The following is a 16,521-nucleotide window of genomic DNA, read 5'->3' as shown; positions in this document are numbered from 1 at the left end:
CTAGAGAGCGCATTGAATATTGTAATAAAAGATTTCCAAATTTAAAAAAGTAAATGTTGAAATTAAATAACCAATTGATTGTTGTATACAAAAATAGGAAAACAATAACATTTGATTTACCAACATATTGGCATTTCGCAATTTATCTTGGGTTTTTCGACTGATATTATTACTTTAAGTTGTTGTAGTGTTTGACTTTCGAGAATTTCACCCTTAGATTGATTCTTATTACTGTATCATTCTTGTTATTGAACTTTACCAAAAATATTAGAAAATGCATTGAATTTTATAAGTTGTAAATCTGAGGAAATCATATTGAAATTTAATAGATACGAGATCATTAACATATAAGATAATCCAATGATCAATTTTCTCAAACTTTGGAGAAATGATGTAATTGAGGTCCAAAAAAAATGTTAGACTGGTATAGAATTTGCTGCGATTAGTGCAAATATTAAAATGAAATTATTTTTTATTAAAAAGAAGACGAGTATCCAATTGAGTTGATTTTGGCCTCCTTATATCCAATAATCAAATGCCAGGTACTATGTCTGTGTAAAAACTTGTTTGTGTAGATTGGTGTCATCAATGCATATTTTGATACAATAGCATTGCGGTAGCCGAAAAAATAACACAGAAGAATATGTTTAGACTGTACGTTGGAGGTGCAAATCTTACATCTGCAATAAAAAAATTTAAAAAAAAGTCAAAACAGTCCTTGATCTGGATGGGTTTGTTTTTCTTCTAACTCCTTATACAATTCAATTGGATTTTCCTACCTGTAAACTAGAATATTATACCTTTGAAAAATTAATGCGGCAGTTAAATTTTTTGGATTGTTTCAACTTCCAAGACAAAAACCAAACACATTAATGTAATAGTGGCAGTTGCACTTTGGGAGATAAAACAAGCAGGAAATTTTCCTGAGAAAGAAATGCAGTCTAGTTCAAGATTTCACATTTATGCGAATATGTTAAAGTCTTCCACATCATCTCCTCAAATAGTCCAGCTGGATCTCAACCCCACCACTCAAAATCCCCATATATCATAATGCCTATAATTTTCTACCCTTTCTGGCTTCCTTAGTCCTTCCTACATACTTCAGCCACCCAGCCAGCAGCCATTGCTGATTTCATCGCTTCCGCTAGCAAAAACAGCAATGCATCATCGCCGCTCTTAGAATTCTCCGTCCAAAAACTTTTACCATTCTCCATCTTTCCCGCTTTAATACTTCTAGAACACAAGCGAAAACAACCTTCTTTTTTTTTTGGGTCAGAGTAGTCCTGCCCCTGCAAACCTGCTTCTTCTGCAGAAGATTCAGAATCTGTACAATTGCTTCTTTTTAGGGTAATAAATCCTAGCAGCCAGAAACCAGTCAACAATCATCTTTTTCTCCAGAAGCCGCTTGCATTGAATTGACCACATCCCCCAATCTATTCCCCATTAGCCCTATCCCTTTCCAATTTCTTGACCATTTTCTCAATTCCTTCCCCACTGTTATATTACTCCTTTCAAATCCCCCCTCCTTCAAAACTTCAATCAAAGTCACCCAAAAAGAAGAGAGTAACAGAGAGAAAGGAAATGGAATCTCTATGGGCTAATTTTGTATCAGAATACACACCATATCTTATTGCTCTTGTAGCTCTGCTTCTCCTTCTTGAGCAGATCTCTTATCTGAAAAGAAAACGCTTCCTTCCTGGCCCAACACTTGTTCTTCCATTCATAGGTAACGCAATTTCCTTAGTTACAAATCCGACCAGATTCTGGGACGCTCAATCCTCCTTGGCTAAATCCACCCCTCTGGGAATCTCCACAAACTACGTCATCGGCAAATTCATTCTTTACATCTACTCAACCGAGCTTTCTCACAAAGTCTTTGCCAATGTCCGGCCGGATGCCTTCCACCTTGTCGGCCACCCATTTGGGAAAAAACTCTTCGGCGAGCATAATTTGATCTACATGTTCGGCCAAGATCACAAAGACCTGAGGCGCCGCATCGCCCCAAATTTTACTCCCAAGGCTTTAGCCACCTACACTTCAATCCAGCAACGCATAATTGTCAAGCACTTGAAATCCTGGCTTCAGAAGGCAGATGGAAAGTCAATCCCACTTCGCATTCTTTGCCGCGATATGAACTTGGAAACTTCCCAGACCGTCTTCGTCGGGCCTTACTTGGGAGGTGAGGCAAGGGACAGATTCAACATTGACTACAATTTCTTCAATGTCGGCTTGATGAAGCTCCCCATAGACTTGCCGGGATTCGCCTTCAGAAACGCCAGATTAGCTGTTGAAAGGCTGGTTGAAACGCTTAAGCTTTGCGCGGAAGAAAGCGAGACGAAAATGCAGAATGGGGAGGAGCCCACTTGCCTGATTGACTTCTGGATGCAGGAAAATCTAAGGGAAAGGGCTGAAATTGCTGAAAAGGAAGGCTGTGATAGCGAAAAGGTGTCGAGTTACAGCCACAGAGAACTCGGAGGCCATTTATTCGACTTTTTATTCGCAGCTCAAGATGCTTCTACTTCCTCATTGGTCTGGGCTATAACGTTTCTGGATTCCCATCCTCAAGTTCTGGAAAGAGTTCGTGGAGAAGTGGAGAGATACTGGAACCCGGAATCTGACGAGCCCATCGCGGCGGAGCAGCTGAGGGAAATGAAGTTCACGGAGGCGGTGGCGAGGGAGGTGGTGAGAATAAGAGCTCCGGCGACTATGGTGCCGCACATTGCCGGCGAGGATTTTGCATTGACGGAGAATTATGTTATTCCAAAAGGGACCATTGTTTTTCCTTCGGTTTTTGACTCTTCTTTCCAGGGTTTCATCGAACCGGACCGGTTTGACCCGGACCGGTTCCTGGAAGAGAGGCAAGAGGCCCGGGTTTACAAGAAGAACTTTCTAGCCTTTGGAGCTGGGGCCCACCAATGTGTGGGACAGAGGTACGCTATTAACCATCTGATGCTCTTCATTGCCATGTTTTCCACTCTGATCGACTTCAAGAGGGAGCGTGTGGATGGCTGTGATGATATTGCCTATGTTCCTACGATTGTTCCCAAGGATGATTGCAAAGCTTTTCTTTCCGATAGGTGCAGGAGATTTCCCTCTCTTTCATGAGTCAAAAAGCGAAATCTCAAGAAGGATTGGTGGTGGTGTTCGTGTAATTTCATCTCATTTGTGAATGGTAGAAGTGTCAATTGGAAAATACGGGTAGACACAAATTAATTTGTTGATTAACGTTTTTTATACTGTTAAGTGTAAAATGTTCATTATGCAAACGCTTCTGCATTCATCTGTACGAAGAATCTAGACCCGTTTGTACGAAGAATTATTTACACTGTCAGTATAAAAAAAATTAATCCTTATTAGATGAATTAACTTGTTGGTTACATTTTTTTCTGTGTCAGTGTGAATAGATATGCTCAGAGCATGGTGTTCTTATGTATTCTTTTGTATTGGTTTCGAGGTAAACGAAGGAGGGGTGCATACCAAAAATAAAAAATTGGTTTTCTGTTGGGGGAAGAATAAAAATTGTTTTAGTAATTTTGAGTAACAGAGTGGCCTATTTGTCTCAAATGCTTTGTTAGCTGCAAACCTATGAGCTAATTATTGCACATTCTTCTTTTTTTTTGGTTTATTTTATCAAATATGATACTTGCATAGCAAGTGTATAATTTCTTGCTGATAACCTTAATTATTTGTGATGTTGCCTTGCGTATAAAAAATTATATGGGCTGTCTTCTGCCAATGTGAGGTTGGCATTGAACTGGAAAGTTTGTCTGGATGCCCTTGTTTTGAGCCTTATTAGCATTGAGTTTGGTAGATTGAGCCCTACGTAATCATTGCCCTCGTTATTTTGAGAAAATTGATTAAGAAAAATGGGAATTTTGACATATCCAAAATTGAAATATTTTAGCTGAACTTGGAATTTAAATACACTGCAACTTATTCGTGCTTATTCTTGTATTGACGAACCGAAATTACTGATTACTAAAGCATGCCATACAAACATGTGGGGAAACAAAACATTTGACGTAACAACTTGGAAACTTTAATCATATATATATATATATATATACTTCCTCCGTCTCATTAAAAGTGTCATACTTTTTATTTTGGGATGTCTCAAAATATTTGTCATGTTAAAAAAGTCAAAACACCTTTTAGTCTCTCTTCCCAATATAGTCATTCTTTTTAATCATCTCAATATTATCATTCAATTTTAAAATTTGAATTTGTAGGGTAAAAATTGAAAACAGAAGTACAAACATTACAATCAAACCATTATTGTTAAAAAATTGGATTTTCAAAACATGACTAAATAATTAGGACGAATGGAGCATATATTATTTTCTATTCTTTCACCTTGTAGGCTAGGGGTGGCAATGAATTAAGCTTCCAGTTGATAGCATGCTTGCAACTCGGTCAAAAGTTTGATTTGAGCTTTGGTAAAATCCAAATTCGAACTCAAGTCGAATTTGAGCTACTTGAGTCCATTCTCGAGTTGAAGTCAAGCACTCAAATATTTTGTTCGACAGCTTGTCAAGCTTTTCTAGCATTATATATATATACATGTCATAATTATTAAATTACTTAAAAAAATATATGCCTAGCACAAAGTACACTTATTACTATTCTAATTCAAGTTTGAGCTCGAGTTCAATGTTGAGTTCCTTATATAATTTACATGAGTCTAATTAGAGCTTCAAAGTTAAAAGTTCTTTCAATTCGAACTCGTGCTCAGATAATTTATTTTGAGTTTGAGCTCAACTCAATTCATTGTCACTCCTATTGTGGTAGAAACTTAAAGTTACTGTGTGAGAATGTTATCTTTAATACAAAAATTAACAAGGAATGTAATGAAGAACTTGAACTTAATGTAGGAAATTTACCTTGACCTCAAATGTTTGACAGATATTTTCAAACGACAATGAAGCAAAAGAAACAACCGGGTTTCTAATTCAAACCACTAGACGAATAAAAGAGCTGGAAAGAAAATAGAGTTCTTCAGCAAACCTTATACTGGAATTCCTAATTGTCAGTGGTTTGTCATGTTCAAACTTCAAAGTTGTTGAGTTGTTCGTCGTTTAATAAAACATTCAGCAATTTCAGACTTTGTTCATAGCTTGTACGTGGGCAAAACTTCCTTATGATCCATATACCTTTTTCGATAATTAGTGGTTACGTTGCCGATAACTATTGTTGCTGAGCTTCATTGCTTAGCTAGTTTGGGATAATTCCACTTTGTGCCATTGACTAATGCTTGAATTTTCATTTTGGTCCCTAAGTTGCAAAATGGAACACTCAAGTCCTTACCATATTAAAACCATCAGACTCTAATCTTTAAAGTATAAAATTTGTCCCATTTAAGTATCAAAATTTTATATTTAGAGATTAAAGTTTTTAAAATATAGAGACCAAAGCGGGATTTGGGATGTAGTTAAAAAGTGTAAGTTTAAATAACCCTAATCAAGTGAGTGTATATAAAGCTCTCATTTTAGTAACTATTTTCTCTCTCCTAGGTGACATGGCGATATTTTCAAAGCAATAATGTTCTTGTCAGAGCAAATTTTCCTCAAATGACAATGTTATCCTCAATCAGTTAATTTCATGTATTCTTCTTGATTTTTTCAGATTCATTAAACACTAATTACTCCCCTTCTTCTCTCTCCAATTAAAGTTTTTCCTACTCACTTATTCACATTCTTCTCTATCTTTCTCTCACATTAATTCATCAATTATTTTCATGATATACTAAATTGGTCTTGGCTTTAATAATTTTTCATTTAGTAATTCTACATCCTCTTATAAATTTTATTTTTAAAATTTTACTCAAAAGGTTATTTTTTTTCAAACACAATGTAATTTAAGTCAAAATAAATAATGAGTAATTTAAAACAAAAATAATCCCAAAAAATAGCCTTACTTTCCCTTCAATATTCATGGGATATATAGCGTAATGTAATTTAAACTTATTTTCATCTAATTATTAGACAAAATGAATACTTGATAGAAATCAAGCCTTACATGATCAATATTAATACTTGATAAAAGATAAAAAGTAAAAATTTACATGACAAGTATAAAAGAGAAAAATATGATAAATTTTTAACAATATTAGTTGTTTAGAGGCATGATAAATGAGTAAATTACAAAGGAGAATGCATGTTGCATGTCACAAAAAAAATTTTATGATAAAGTATTGAGTTACAATGACATTATCATAATATTTATTTTAAGCTGAAATCTATTGGAGTTAAATGAAGTTCTATTTGCAAAATAAATAAATAAATGAATAAATAAAAGTTTTAGAATTGAATAAAAAAGCAAGAGCACATAGAACCAAAAAGATACAAGAAAAGATTAATGCAAAAACTATGTTATTTAATTATAAAATAATAGATATATTAGTGTGTGAGTGAGAAAGAGAGACATGATAATAATAGGAAAAAGAGGAAGAGACCCTAACAGAAAATACTTAATTAGAAAGAGAAAAAAGAAATAATTAATGTGTAATGGATCTTAAGAAAATCAATGAACATATATAAAGTTGATTGATTGAGAGTAATTTTGGCATTTAAGTAAAATGCACTCTGACAGTATCACTTGTCGCCATAGTTATTAAACCCGGCCCGGCCCGGCGGTCCAACCGGTCAAACCGGTCAAACCGGTGAACCGGCCATTAGGCCGGGCCGAGTCTTAAATTGGATCGTTTGAGCAACGGGACCGTTGACTAGTCAACGGCCCGGCGGTCGGACCGGGCTAAACCGGAAACCCGGCCGGTTTTGTCCACGGACCGGTTCTGGTGGAAAAATTTTATTGCCTTTGTCAAGGCTCGAACTTGGACCTCCACCAATCACTAACGTATGCTTACCACTAAGCTGCTCCAAAATTTGTTAATAATAGGTCTTTATTATAATATATATATATATATGTTTTTTCAATTCTATCTTTTTTTTCTCTAAAATAAATTTATTTGAAATCTTTTAATAAAAATTAGTACCCTCCAAACTCTATAATTTATAAAATGAATTTCAAAAATAACACATTACATAATTCATTTCAAAGACAAATATTAATTTAATAATTTTTTACACTTAAAATTCATAAATAAGCTACATTATTACACTAAATATAGATAAAATTTTACACTTGAAGTTTGGTGTATTACTAAATAACTTTATATTTAATTGATTCTTATATGAATTAATTATTTTATAGCAAATTAAATTAAATGAGCTTTTACTATGGCATTATTTATTACAATTTATATCATATATCTTATATAAAAAATTATGAAATATAATATTTAAATATATTTAGTGACCCACCGGTTCAACCACTCACCCACCGGTTGAACCAGTAACCCGTTGACCCACCCCCTTCGCCGGGTTCCTTCCCGGGTTGGGTTTAATAACTATGCTTGTCGCACATCAGACGGGATCCTCTGTCCAATATTTCTGTCCACTTTCCTGTCCAATGCAAAATTATATAGTTTCATTTACTAATACTGCTGATGTGGCATATGAAAAAAGAAAGAATGTTTGGCTGCCTCGTGCTTCTTGTTCTTTCTTCTTTTTTGGTTTTTCACTTAAGTCCCGAGGCCTGGCTCATCCTCCAGCCTAATGAAAAAGGACGGACATTTTTGCATTGACAATGCAAGGAAAGATTTAGTTCTGAGTTTATTGTTGCTGGTTCGAGGATTTGTCATGGGATCAAGCGTAGAAGTTGAAGGGAAAGTGAGCAAACCAATTCCTTCCGCGAGACTCTGACTGTGATGGTTTGGCTGTGTCAAAACAATCTTGCTCACTTTTTAGTGATATTAACTCCCTTCAAAGATTAAGTATATCTTTGTTTATTTTGACGGTTTGGTCCGCTTGCAAATAGTATCAGTGTCTTTTGTTTTACCATACTTTGTAGAATAACTTTAAACGAATTTTACCTGTCAGAAATTAGTTCTCATGCACCGTGCACCACTATTTCAACCACAATTTTAATATATAGGCTTTTTAATTTTTCAAGATAACAAGAAAAATAAACATGCAAAAACAAAATAAGCATTGAATTTTCCTTCGAACTCTTTAATTGGTTTGTCCCTTGCATAGAATTGGAAGAGTTAAAGCAACATAGGAATAAAAAATTGAAGCAAAAAATTGTGTTTTAACATTTTCAGATAGAAAAAATAGATAACTAGAATAATGGTTCTTGAAGTTCCAACTTGAAATTAAAGGGTTATCTCTTTAAAGATCCTTTCTGTTGTCATATCGTTTGCACCAACATAAGATGCCACCTTGACTAGGAATTTGACAGCCACAATAGTTATTGCATCTAACACCAACAACGGTTGTATCAGTAACACTGCCATCACTTACACTTGCGATGCTAATCACATTGTTATGTTCCTCTAAGTTGTTCTTTACTAAACTTTCAATGCCACGTGCTTGTTGTTCCTATAACCAAAATGAATAATGATAAATAAAATATTGCATTAGATGAATGTTAGTAAATACTGACCATAAACTATAAAAAATTCTTTGGCTAAGAAGCAAAAATACCTCCAGTAACTTAGTCATAATAAATAATTAATCTTATTTTATATTAAATAAGATATTATCTACAATAGTAGGTTCATGATCCAATTCAAGCAATTAAATGTTTTTTAAGAACCATATGGAACCATTGAACCATTAGATGCGCTAAAATTTCCAAACTATGTATCTAATGTCAAAAAAATGCTTAATGAATTTTCTCCAATCCTAGATTTGATAGATTATAGTGGCTAGTATCTCATGCATGAAAATCCATATTCAGAACCAAAAGAGGTAAATTAAGTATTCACTAACATGCATGACACCATTTGATATTTAGAACAAGTACCCGTTTCCTTTGTCTAGATTCTAGTACCACTGTTAACAAAAAACTATGCATTATAACTTCTGACAAAATTGTACGCTGGTTTTCTGAACATACTCATGAAGAAACGTTCAATCTCAAGACAAAATAAAGACAATTGATATATTATCAAATCCCAGTTTATAGCCCATAATATAACTACTAGTTTGACAAATCAGGTTGAATATGAGCATTTCTTCAAGCGCTTATTATAAACAATAAAAAGAAAAATATTTATGGGACAAGAAGCAATTGTGTAGATGAAAATTATTTTTTTACCATCGACAAAAGAAATCGCAAATCTTCTCGACACTCAAGTCTCTTGCTTAATAATAAGGTTCCCAAAATTGTTTACTTTCACTTACACCAGAAAGAAAACAAATTATTTTGTCGAAGAACTTCCTTCGTCTTCTAGGCAGAAAACGGCGGCAACAGGTTTTGGGAATTGTAACGGTAATAATAGGGTTTTGGGAATTGTGACAAAGTTGTGTAAACAAAGGAAATCAAAAAAAAAAAAAAAAGAAGAAGAAGTATAAGGCAACCAAACATCCTTTCTTTTTTTTATGTGCCACATCAGCAGTATCGGTAGGTGGAACTACGTAGTTTTCCATTGTACAGGAAAGTGGACAAAAATATTGAACAGAAGACCCGTCTGACTTGTCTGATTTTATCCATTTTTGTGTCTAACTCTTCTCCAATCAATTTCTAACAACTTTTATATATGGTCAATGGATATTTGGATTTTACTTATAATTTCTCTCACTTCTAGCAACTTCTATATCTTTTAATAATTTAAATTATTTTTTATCCATATATGGTAATTTTGTTTAGTGCGAATTTGGCCAAAATACCTGTTGCATATTTACGGGATTACTATTAAAGAAAAAGAAAAAAAGAAAATGCAATTTGTGCAAAAATGAAAGTACACATCAAATTTTTGTCCATGTCATCAAAGTTCTATTCAAACCAAGCACTAGGCTAAGACAATTCTCCAACCAGATTACCAATCTGCTATGATGGAAGGATCTATCTTATAGAATACCGAATTGCCAAATCTAATCTCCGTTAATATTAATACAAGGCATTTATTATTATACATAAATTACACCTAAGGTACTATATTAATACACATCTTTACCTTGATTATTCCTTTGCATTTAGATATTTTTCTGAATTATTTTCACTTTTGTAAAAGTTAACACCCATTGTCTCTTTACAAGTGCCTACCAAATGTAAATATTTTTTTTTGGAACAAATCCCATACACAGAGAGGGGATGCCAGCTTTAAATTTTGTAAATTACTAAAATAAATAAGTGTCTACTGAATGCATGCTAGTCAAAATCATTAATATATTCACAAGTTCGTCAATGTCTTGTGGTATCAAACTGTGTAGGGCACACCATCTATCCAAAATCTTAGTGCAAAATCGTGAAGGCACATGATATCATGTAATAATAATTACTAAGATCACTTCATGCGTTGGTATGGTGTTCGGTCAAAACAAATATGCATAACAAAACACTTTTTTTTGGTTTTCAATAAAAAAATAGCTATCTTCCTGGCGAAAGAAAAGGATTTCATTAGCCATCATCCATTATCATAAATGAAATCATGTTGTCAACTAGTCTTTCGCCTATATTAACGTGAAGCAGCTTACAGATGGTGGTTTGAGAACTTGTTCTTCAAACTTAAGGACCCATCTACCTACCATCATTTTCTTCATATAAATGAGAAAAAAAAATGACTACATCCCACTCCATATAAATTTTGCGGACAACCTTTATTTATGTTCTAGTAGAACATCTTGGCTGTATTGATTTAAGCTAGCTTTACTCTTAGGAATCTCAATCATTTTAGCATCATGCATGTCAGCCAGATTAAAAGATGCCCACGATCATGTTCTAGTAGGAAACTCCCCGCCCATAGATTAAGCTATATGCTCTTAGAGATAATTTGATACACTTCTCTTGAGATTTATGACAGTATCATTTAGTACCCTTAAACTTTGAAAAATGCCATTAACCTCCCCTACACTTAACTTTTTGTAACATTGTCAACACATTTCAAGAGTACAAAAGTAACAAATTCATTTTGGGAAGATGATATCTATCCAAAATTGTCCTTCCATAATTTTTTAGTAAAAACTTTTACGCACATTGTTGAAATATTGAAAACAAAAAAAAGCATGAAGGTGCAAGTCTCATGAGTTAAAAAATATATGGTGACTCTAAGGAGTCTTGCAAATTGTTTAGTTTTTCTGAATTTTCTTTTTTCTTTTGTCCAAATTGATGGCTTGAAAACTAGGGAAATGACAAAAGCATAAATTTGCATTAAAAACACTAATTCTCGATGCTTTCATGGTGCAAAAATTATTTTTACTATCATAAAATATATCAGGTGACTTTTATGAGCTTCATAAATTGATTATTCGAAAACTGTAGATGGGTCTCTCAATTGTGTTAATGACTTGTAGTTTTTCACTAAAGCCCCACATTGGCCAAGTTTTTTCAATAGTGAAGGGAATAAATTAGTTTGTTATGAAAATTAAAAGACAACAATAAAAGGGACATTTTGGAATGAAATTGTCTTTTCTCTCTCAAAATGAGTCTTTTAATCTTAGAAAGGTTGAAGCTTTAGGACTTAGAGGCCTTGAGTTCCAATCTTCATTTTCTTTCCTGTTTCTTAAATCCCACCCTTTCCCTATTAGGCAAAAAAATTAAAAAATCTTATATTGTAAAATCAATTGACAATGTTACAAAAGGTTAAAAGTATGGGAGGTCAATGATAATTTTCAAAAGTCTAGAGATATGTGATATTTTTAGAAATTTCAGGGGAGGTTGTTAAAAATAATACCTTGTTCTTATTTTTTTTTCTCTTTTAACCTAACTGCAAATGCCCATTAAATGTGATTAATTCAGGATTTGCCCCTTAAAACTATTAATCATAGCACTTTACTAACTATAAACAAAAGGTTTAATAACAGTAATGTTGTAAAATGAATATCTGTGTTGTTGCTTTAGATAAAAATAGTTATAAGAGAATAGCAAAATGTAAAAAAGTACAAAAAATTTGGAGAAAATTAAAAAAGGCTCATGAGGACATTTTTATTTCAAATTATAGAAAATTTATTTTGTAATCAACAATAGCAGTACAAAATTCATCACGAGAACAAATTTTGTAGATCCAAAAGTGTAGAAGAAGAGTATTTAAAATCTGGATGTAGTGAAGATGAAGGTATCTTTTCCATGAAGTAAAGTTGTCAAATTTCTTTCAAGACGTAAGCAAACATGTTAGCAATGCAAGATCATGGGGGTTATGACAGGAGACTAAGGCCCTGTTTGATAACCCAATTCACCACTTAAATTTAATGAATTCAGATCTTAACATATTCATACCGTTTGATAACAAAAAATTGAACATTTGAATTAATTAAGTAGCACTGAATTTTCTAAGCAACTTACTCCCAAAATTAAGTGATAAGTTATTCACTTATCACTGAATGTGATATACACTCAAATGTATTAGATTTAATATTTAACAATTCAATAACTTAATGAATTCAAACTTTAGATTTCAAATTTCAGTTTTTAGACTTCAGTTTTATCAAGCACATCCTAAGTTAAGGCTATAGGTAATATAAGAGTTTCTTACGAGAGAATGTGTATCCATGTAAGTTCACTACAAGTAAGTTAAGAGTACAAGTTCAAATGATACGTTAAGCAAGAAACGTGAGTAGTTTTTGCTATCTTTGATTTTCTAAATGATTTTATATATAAAAGTTTTATGTAAAGAATAATGTTTCTTATGCAAAGAATAATTTTACGAACAATGATCTATTTCCATAGACGAAAGTTAGGCTATATGTTGTGTATGTCATGCAATTCTCTTTATGATATAAAAAGTTAAGTGAGTGAGCTGCCTTATGATAAAGTTAAAGTGCATGCAATGTATACTTGTATAAATGATTTTATGACTTAAAAGTAGCTCAATTATATTCTTGTCCATGTTGGTAGAAATATAATTCGGCCAAGTGTAAAGTAATGATAGTACAAAATGGATTAGGGGCAGGAGCGGTAATCAGATGGACCGCTCCTGAACGGTCTCCTCACAAGACCAAACGAATGGACCACAATAAGCCACGTCAGGAAGGCTTCAGTAGGGACTAGAACGACGTCGTGCTGAGGAGAAACGGGAAAAACAAAAAGAAAAAGACTTGATGGACTGTGTCATGAAGCGTCGGTCCATTCCTGTGCAACTGAATAGTCAAAACGAAAAGGTAAGTGGCACTCCTTCCAAAATAATCCTCACATATTTGTTTGCGCAATTCTACAAAACAGAGCAAGAAAGAAAAGCAAGGGGAAAATAACATTGCAGAATTGGAAATTGCCAGGTAGTAGACAAGGGATAGCAGGAAGTAGTAGAAATAGAGTGGCTGCGAAGGAAAATCACGGCGAGGAGAAGCAATAACTAGTGGCAGAAGGAGAGAGTTAAGGATTGATACTCAAATATCAAAGGGCTTGAGAAAGGTGAACGGGAATTGTGAAGTACAAGGTTGGGAGATCCGGAGAAGAGATAAAGCAGAAGAAACACAAGTAAGAAAATAGCAATGGTATCACATAAATTGTGGATCGATTTGACTTGTAGTTGTCTTTTGCTGTTACATCATTGTGAACAAATGGACTGATTATACTTGTTGCAGTTGTGGTTGAAGTAATTGTTTAATACAGTGGAAAATGGATAATACAATGGAGCCTTCGATTGCACATAATAGGTATTATAATTACCAACATGGGGGAAGAAAGGTATTGGAAATTTTGCACACCAAGTGCTTACAAAATCGTGTGCATGGGTTGGGGATTGTTATGGTTATTGTGCATGAAATTGGTGTAGGTTTTGTTACATAACAGTGCCTGAGTGGAGATTAAACATGATATGGGCTTCTAAGATGGTACATACTGTTGAGGGAGACATACAAAGTGAAGTCAAATGGTTACAAGATATTGCATTTAAGGGCACCGTTTATAGCATGTTGGAAATGTATTAATTTATGTGAAAGAATACTAACATGGAGTGAAATAGTTATGCAGATTTAAAGTGAAATCCCTTAATTGAATGAAGTTAAATCAAGGTCCGTCCACCAAACAATAGAAGGAAATAGAATAAAAAAATATAGAAGGAGAAGGGCTAAGGAGATGAACATGCGTACAAATCATGAATGTGATGCCTCATTTTTTTATTTCATGCTATAAACACAAGAATGAATAGAAAAGAAATGAATAGTGGATCACATCGAACTTGATAGGTAGAAGAGTATTTTGAATTTCAAGAATGGTAGGTAGAATAAATAACAAACTATGTAGTTTGGCATACTTAGTGTCGTAAAAAGGTTAGAAGTCATGATAGGTATTGTGTTTGGACATGAAGTTGGATAACCGTTGCATGCAATTAGTCAACAGTGACACCATCAGAAGTGGTGTGTGAAATTGTCACAAAATTATGCGAATTTGGCACCCTGTGTTTGTTACTTTATTAGAATTGTACAATAGTACGGGGAGTAGAAGAAGAAGTCGCTTGCATCGAACACGCTAAGTAGGAGAGAAGATTATAATTTGGCAATGGCAGGTAGAAAGTATGCCAAACTGTGCAGTTTGGCATACTCAATGTGGAAACAAGTTTACAAGTCTTGATAGGTATTGTGTTTGCACATCATGTTGGATAACTCGTTTATGCAATGAGTCACTAGTGACACCTTCAGAATGGTGTGTAAAATTGCCCCAACATAATCTGAAATTGCAAGAATGTGATTGTCACTCCACTGGAATTGAATACTAGCACAGTGCTTAGATAGGCAAGTTTATTGCATGGAACTCAATAAGTAGGAGAGTAGGTTATAATTTGACAATATGTGGCAAAAGAAATAAAAAATTGTGAAGTTTGGCATACTCAGTGTGGAAAAACTGTTATAAATCTTGTTAGTTATTGTGGGTGCACATCATGTTGGATAATTGTTACACGCAGTGATTCAGTAGTGACACTATTAGAAGTGTTCTGTAAAATTGGCTGAACATACTTTGAAATTGTTCCACGGGTTTGTTACTTTATTCGTATTGTTGAATAGTGTGATAAATAAAGGAGAAGTTGATTGCATCGAACTTGATAGGTAGGAGAATAGATTATAATATGACTAAATTAGGCATAATTAACAATAAACTTTGCACGGTGGCAAACAAATTGTGAAAAGAAGATTACTAGTATAGTAATTGTTGTGGTTGGACATCATGTTTGATAGTTGTTACACATAGTAGATCAAAAGTGACAGTAATAGAACTCCTCTGTAAAATTCCATCAACATACTGTAAAATTGCTTGCCTCCGTGTGCTACTTCATTGGTATTGTACAATAGCATGATAAATAGAAGAAGAATTTTTATCCTAAGCAGAACTTGATAGGTAGGACAACAGATTATGTTGATTAGTGCTAGTTGGAATAAATAGCAAACTGTGAAGAATGACTTACTCAGTATGAAAAAAAATGTTACAAATTATACTATAACTAGCGTGACTAATATTTGAAACTCATATATTATACTTAGCAGTACTTTATCATATATTATACGTGTGGCTGGAAATGAAATTTTGGAACTGAAGTGCAATTTATTTGTAAAAAACATTAGTTTACATGGCAAGAACGCAATCAAGAAGCTCACGTCAGGAAGCAGACAGAGAAGAACTAGCTAAAACAATTGGTGGAACAGAACACGAGACACCATCCAAATCATTGATTAAGTAAGTGGCCAGTGCTTGTGTATAGTCATGGAAGGTTCGATTGGTCATCATTATAATGCATTACAATATTGATAATGCAAGGGTCGGATGGGAAGGAAAAGAACCAATAAAATGAATGATCGTTTAGGTGGAGAGAAAGAAATGCAGACAGCAGGAACAAGCGAGGTCGCAGAACCAGTCCCACCATTGAATCCATGGATGAAGTTCAAGTAAGATCATTGAATTTGAGAAAAAAATAATGTTATTAAATAACACAAATAACTTTGGAGTTTTGAATGTAGACATGAAAGAGTATCAACACATGGTTTTAGCGAAAGTGTTAAGGTGATGAGGTATGCTGGCCTAGCAAAATAAACACTGCAATCATTCAACTGATGGTCAGGCTAAGGAAAAAATAGTGAAACGAGCAATTGTTTTGGGTTTAGTTTAACGTGTCTTTTGACTTTGTTTATTCAATGCAGTACAATGACATTGCTCGTGCAGCATACAATAAGTTGAGTGAAGAAGATGTAAGGAAGCGAAAGGAGGAGTATTTGAAAGAGAAAGAAGAGTACGAGAAGGAAATAGAACATCTTGGAAAGCTGATAGTGTGAAAAGCACGGGTTCAGGTTAAGGTAAATACACGTCATGATTCGTCAAACACTTCATGAAACTCTATTTGTGCCTAATGTATATATCTAAAAAATGGTATAGAATCAGAAGTACACTATCCGTTGCTCGCCAAAGCAGATGTTAAACTTAGTTTTACGAATCGATGAAGCAAAGAAGCTGCAGATTAGAGATATAGTTGAAAGGCTGCTAGACATACAGTGTCACTGGATTCCTAATGGCATAGCTACCTGGCTAGTCGATAAC

At 33.9% G+C, this 16,521-nt stretch overlaps 1 protein-coding gene across 1 annotated transcript; it reads left to right on the top strand.

Annotated features, from left to right (window-relative positions):
• Window positions 1-982: 982 nt before the first annotated feature.
• Window positions 983-3,379, top strand: LOC113783353 (cytochrome P450 710A11-like). Its single transcript, XM_027329464.1, has one exon. It carries the CDS (start codon window positions 1,582-1,584, stop codon window positions 3,103-3,105), a length of 1,524 nt encoding a protein of 507 aa, XP_027185265.1. The 5' UTR covers window positions 983-1,581; the 3' UTR covers window positions 3,106-3,379.
• Window positions 3,380-16,521: the final 13,142 nt, after the last annotated feature.

The sequence above is a fragment of the Coffea eugenioides genome, chromosome 9 (assembly GCF_003713205.1).
Source record: "Coffea eugenioides isolate CCC68of chromosome 9, Ceug_1.0, whole genome shotgun sequence".
NCBI classification, from domain to species: Eukaryota; Viridiplantae; Streptophyta; class Magnoliopsida; order Gentianales; family Rubiaceae; genus Coffea; species Coffea eugenioides.
This window is presented reverse-complemented; position numbering and strand designations above follow the sequence as displayed.

Coding starts and splice junctions, on each gene's coding strand:
- LOC113783353 (XM_027329464.1), top strand. CDS start 1,582: ATGGAATCTCTATGGGCTAATTTTGTATCAGAATACACACCATATCTT.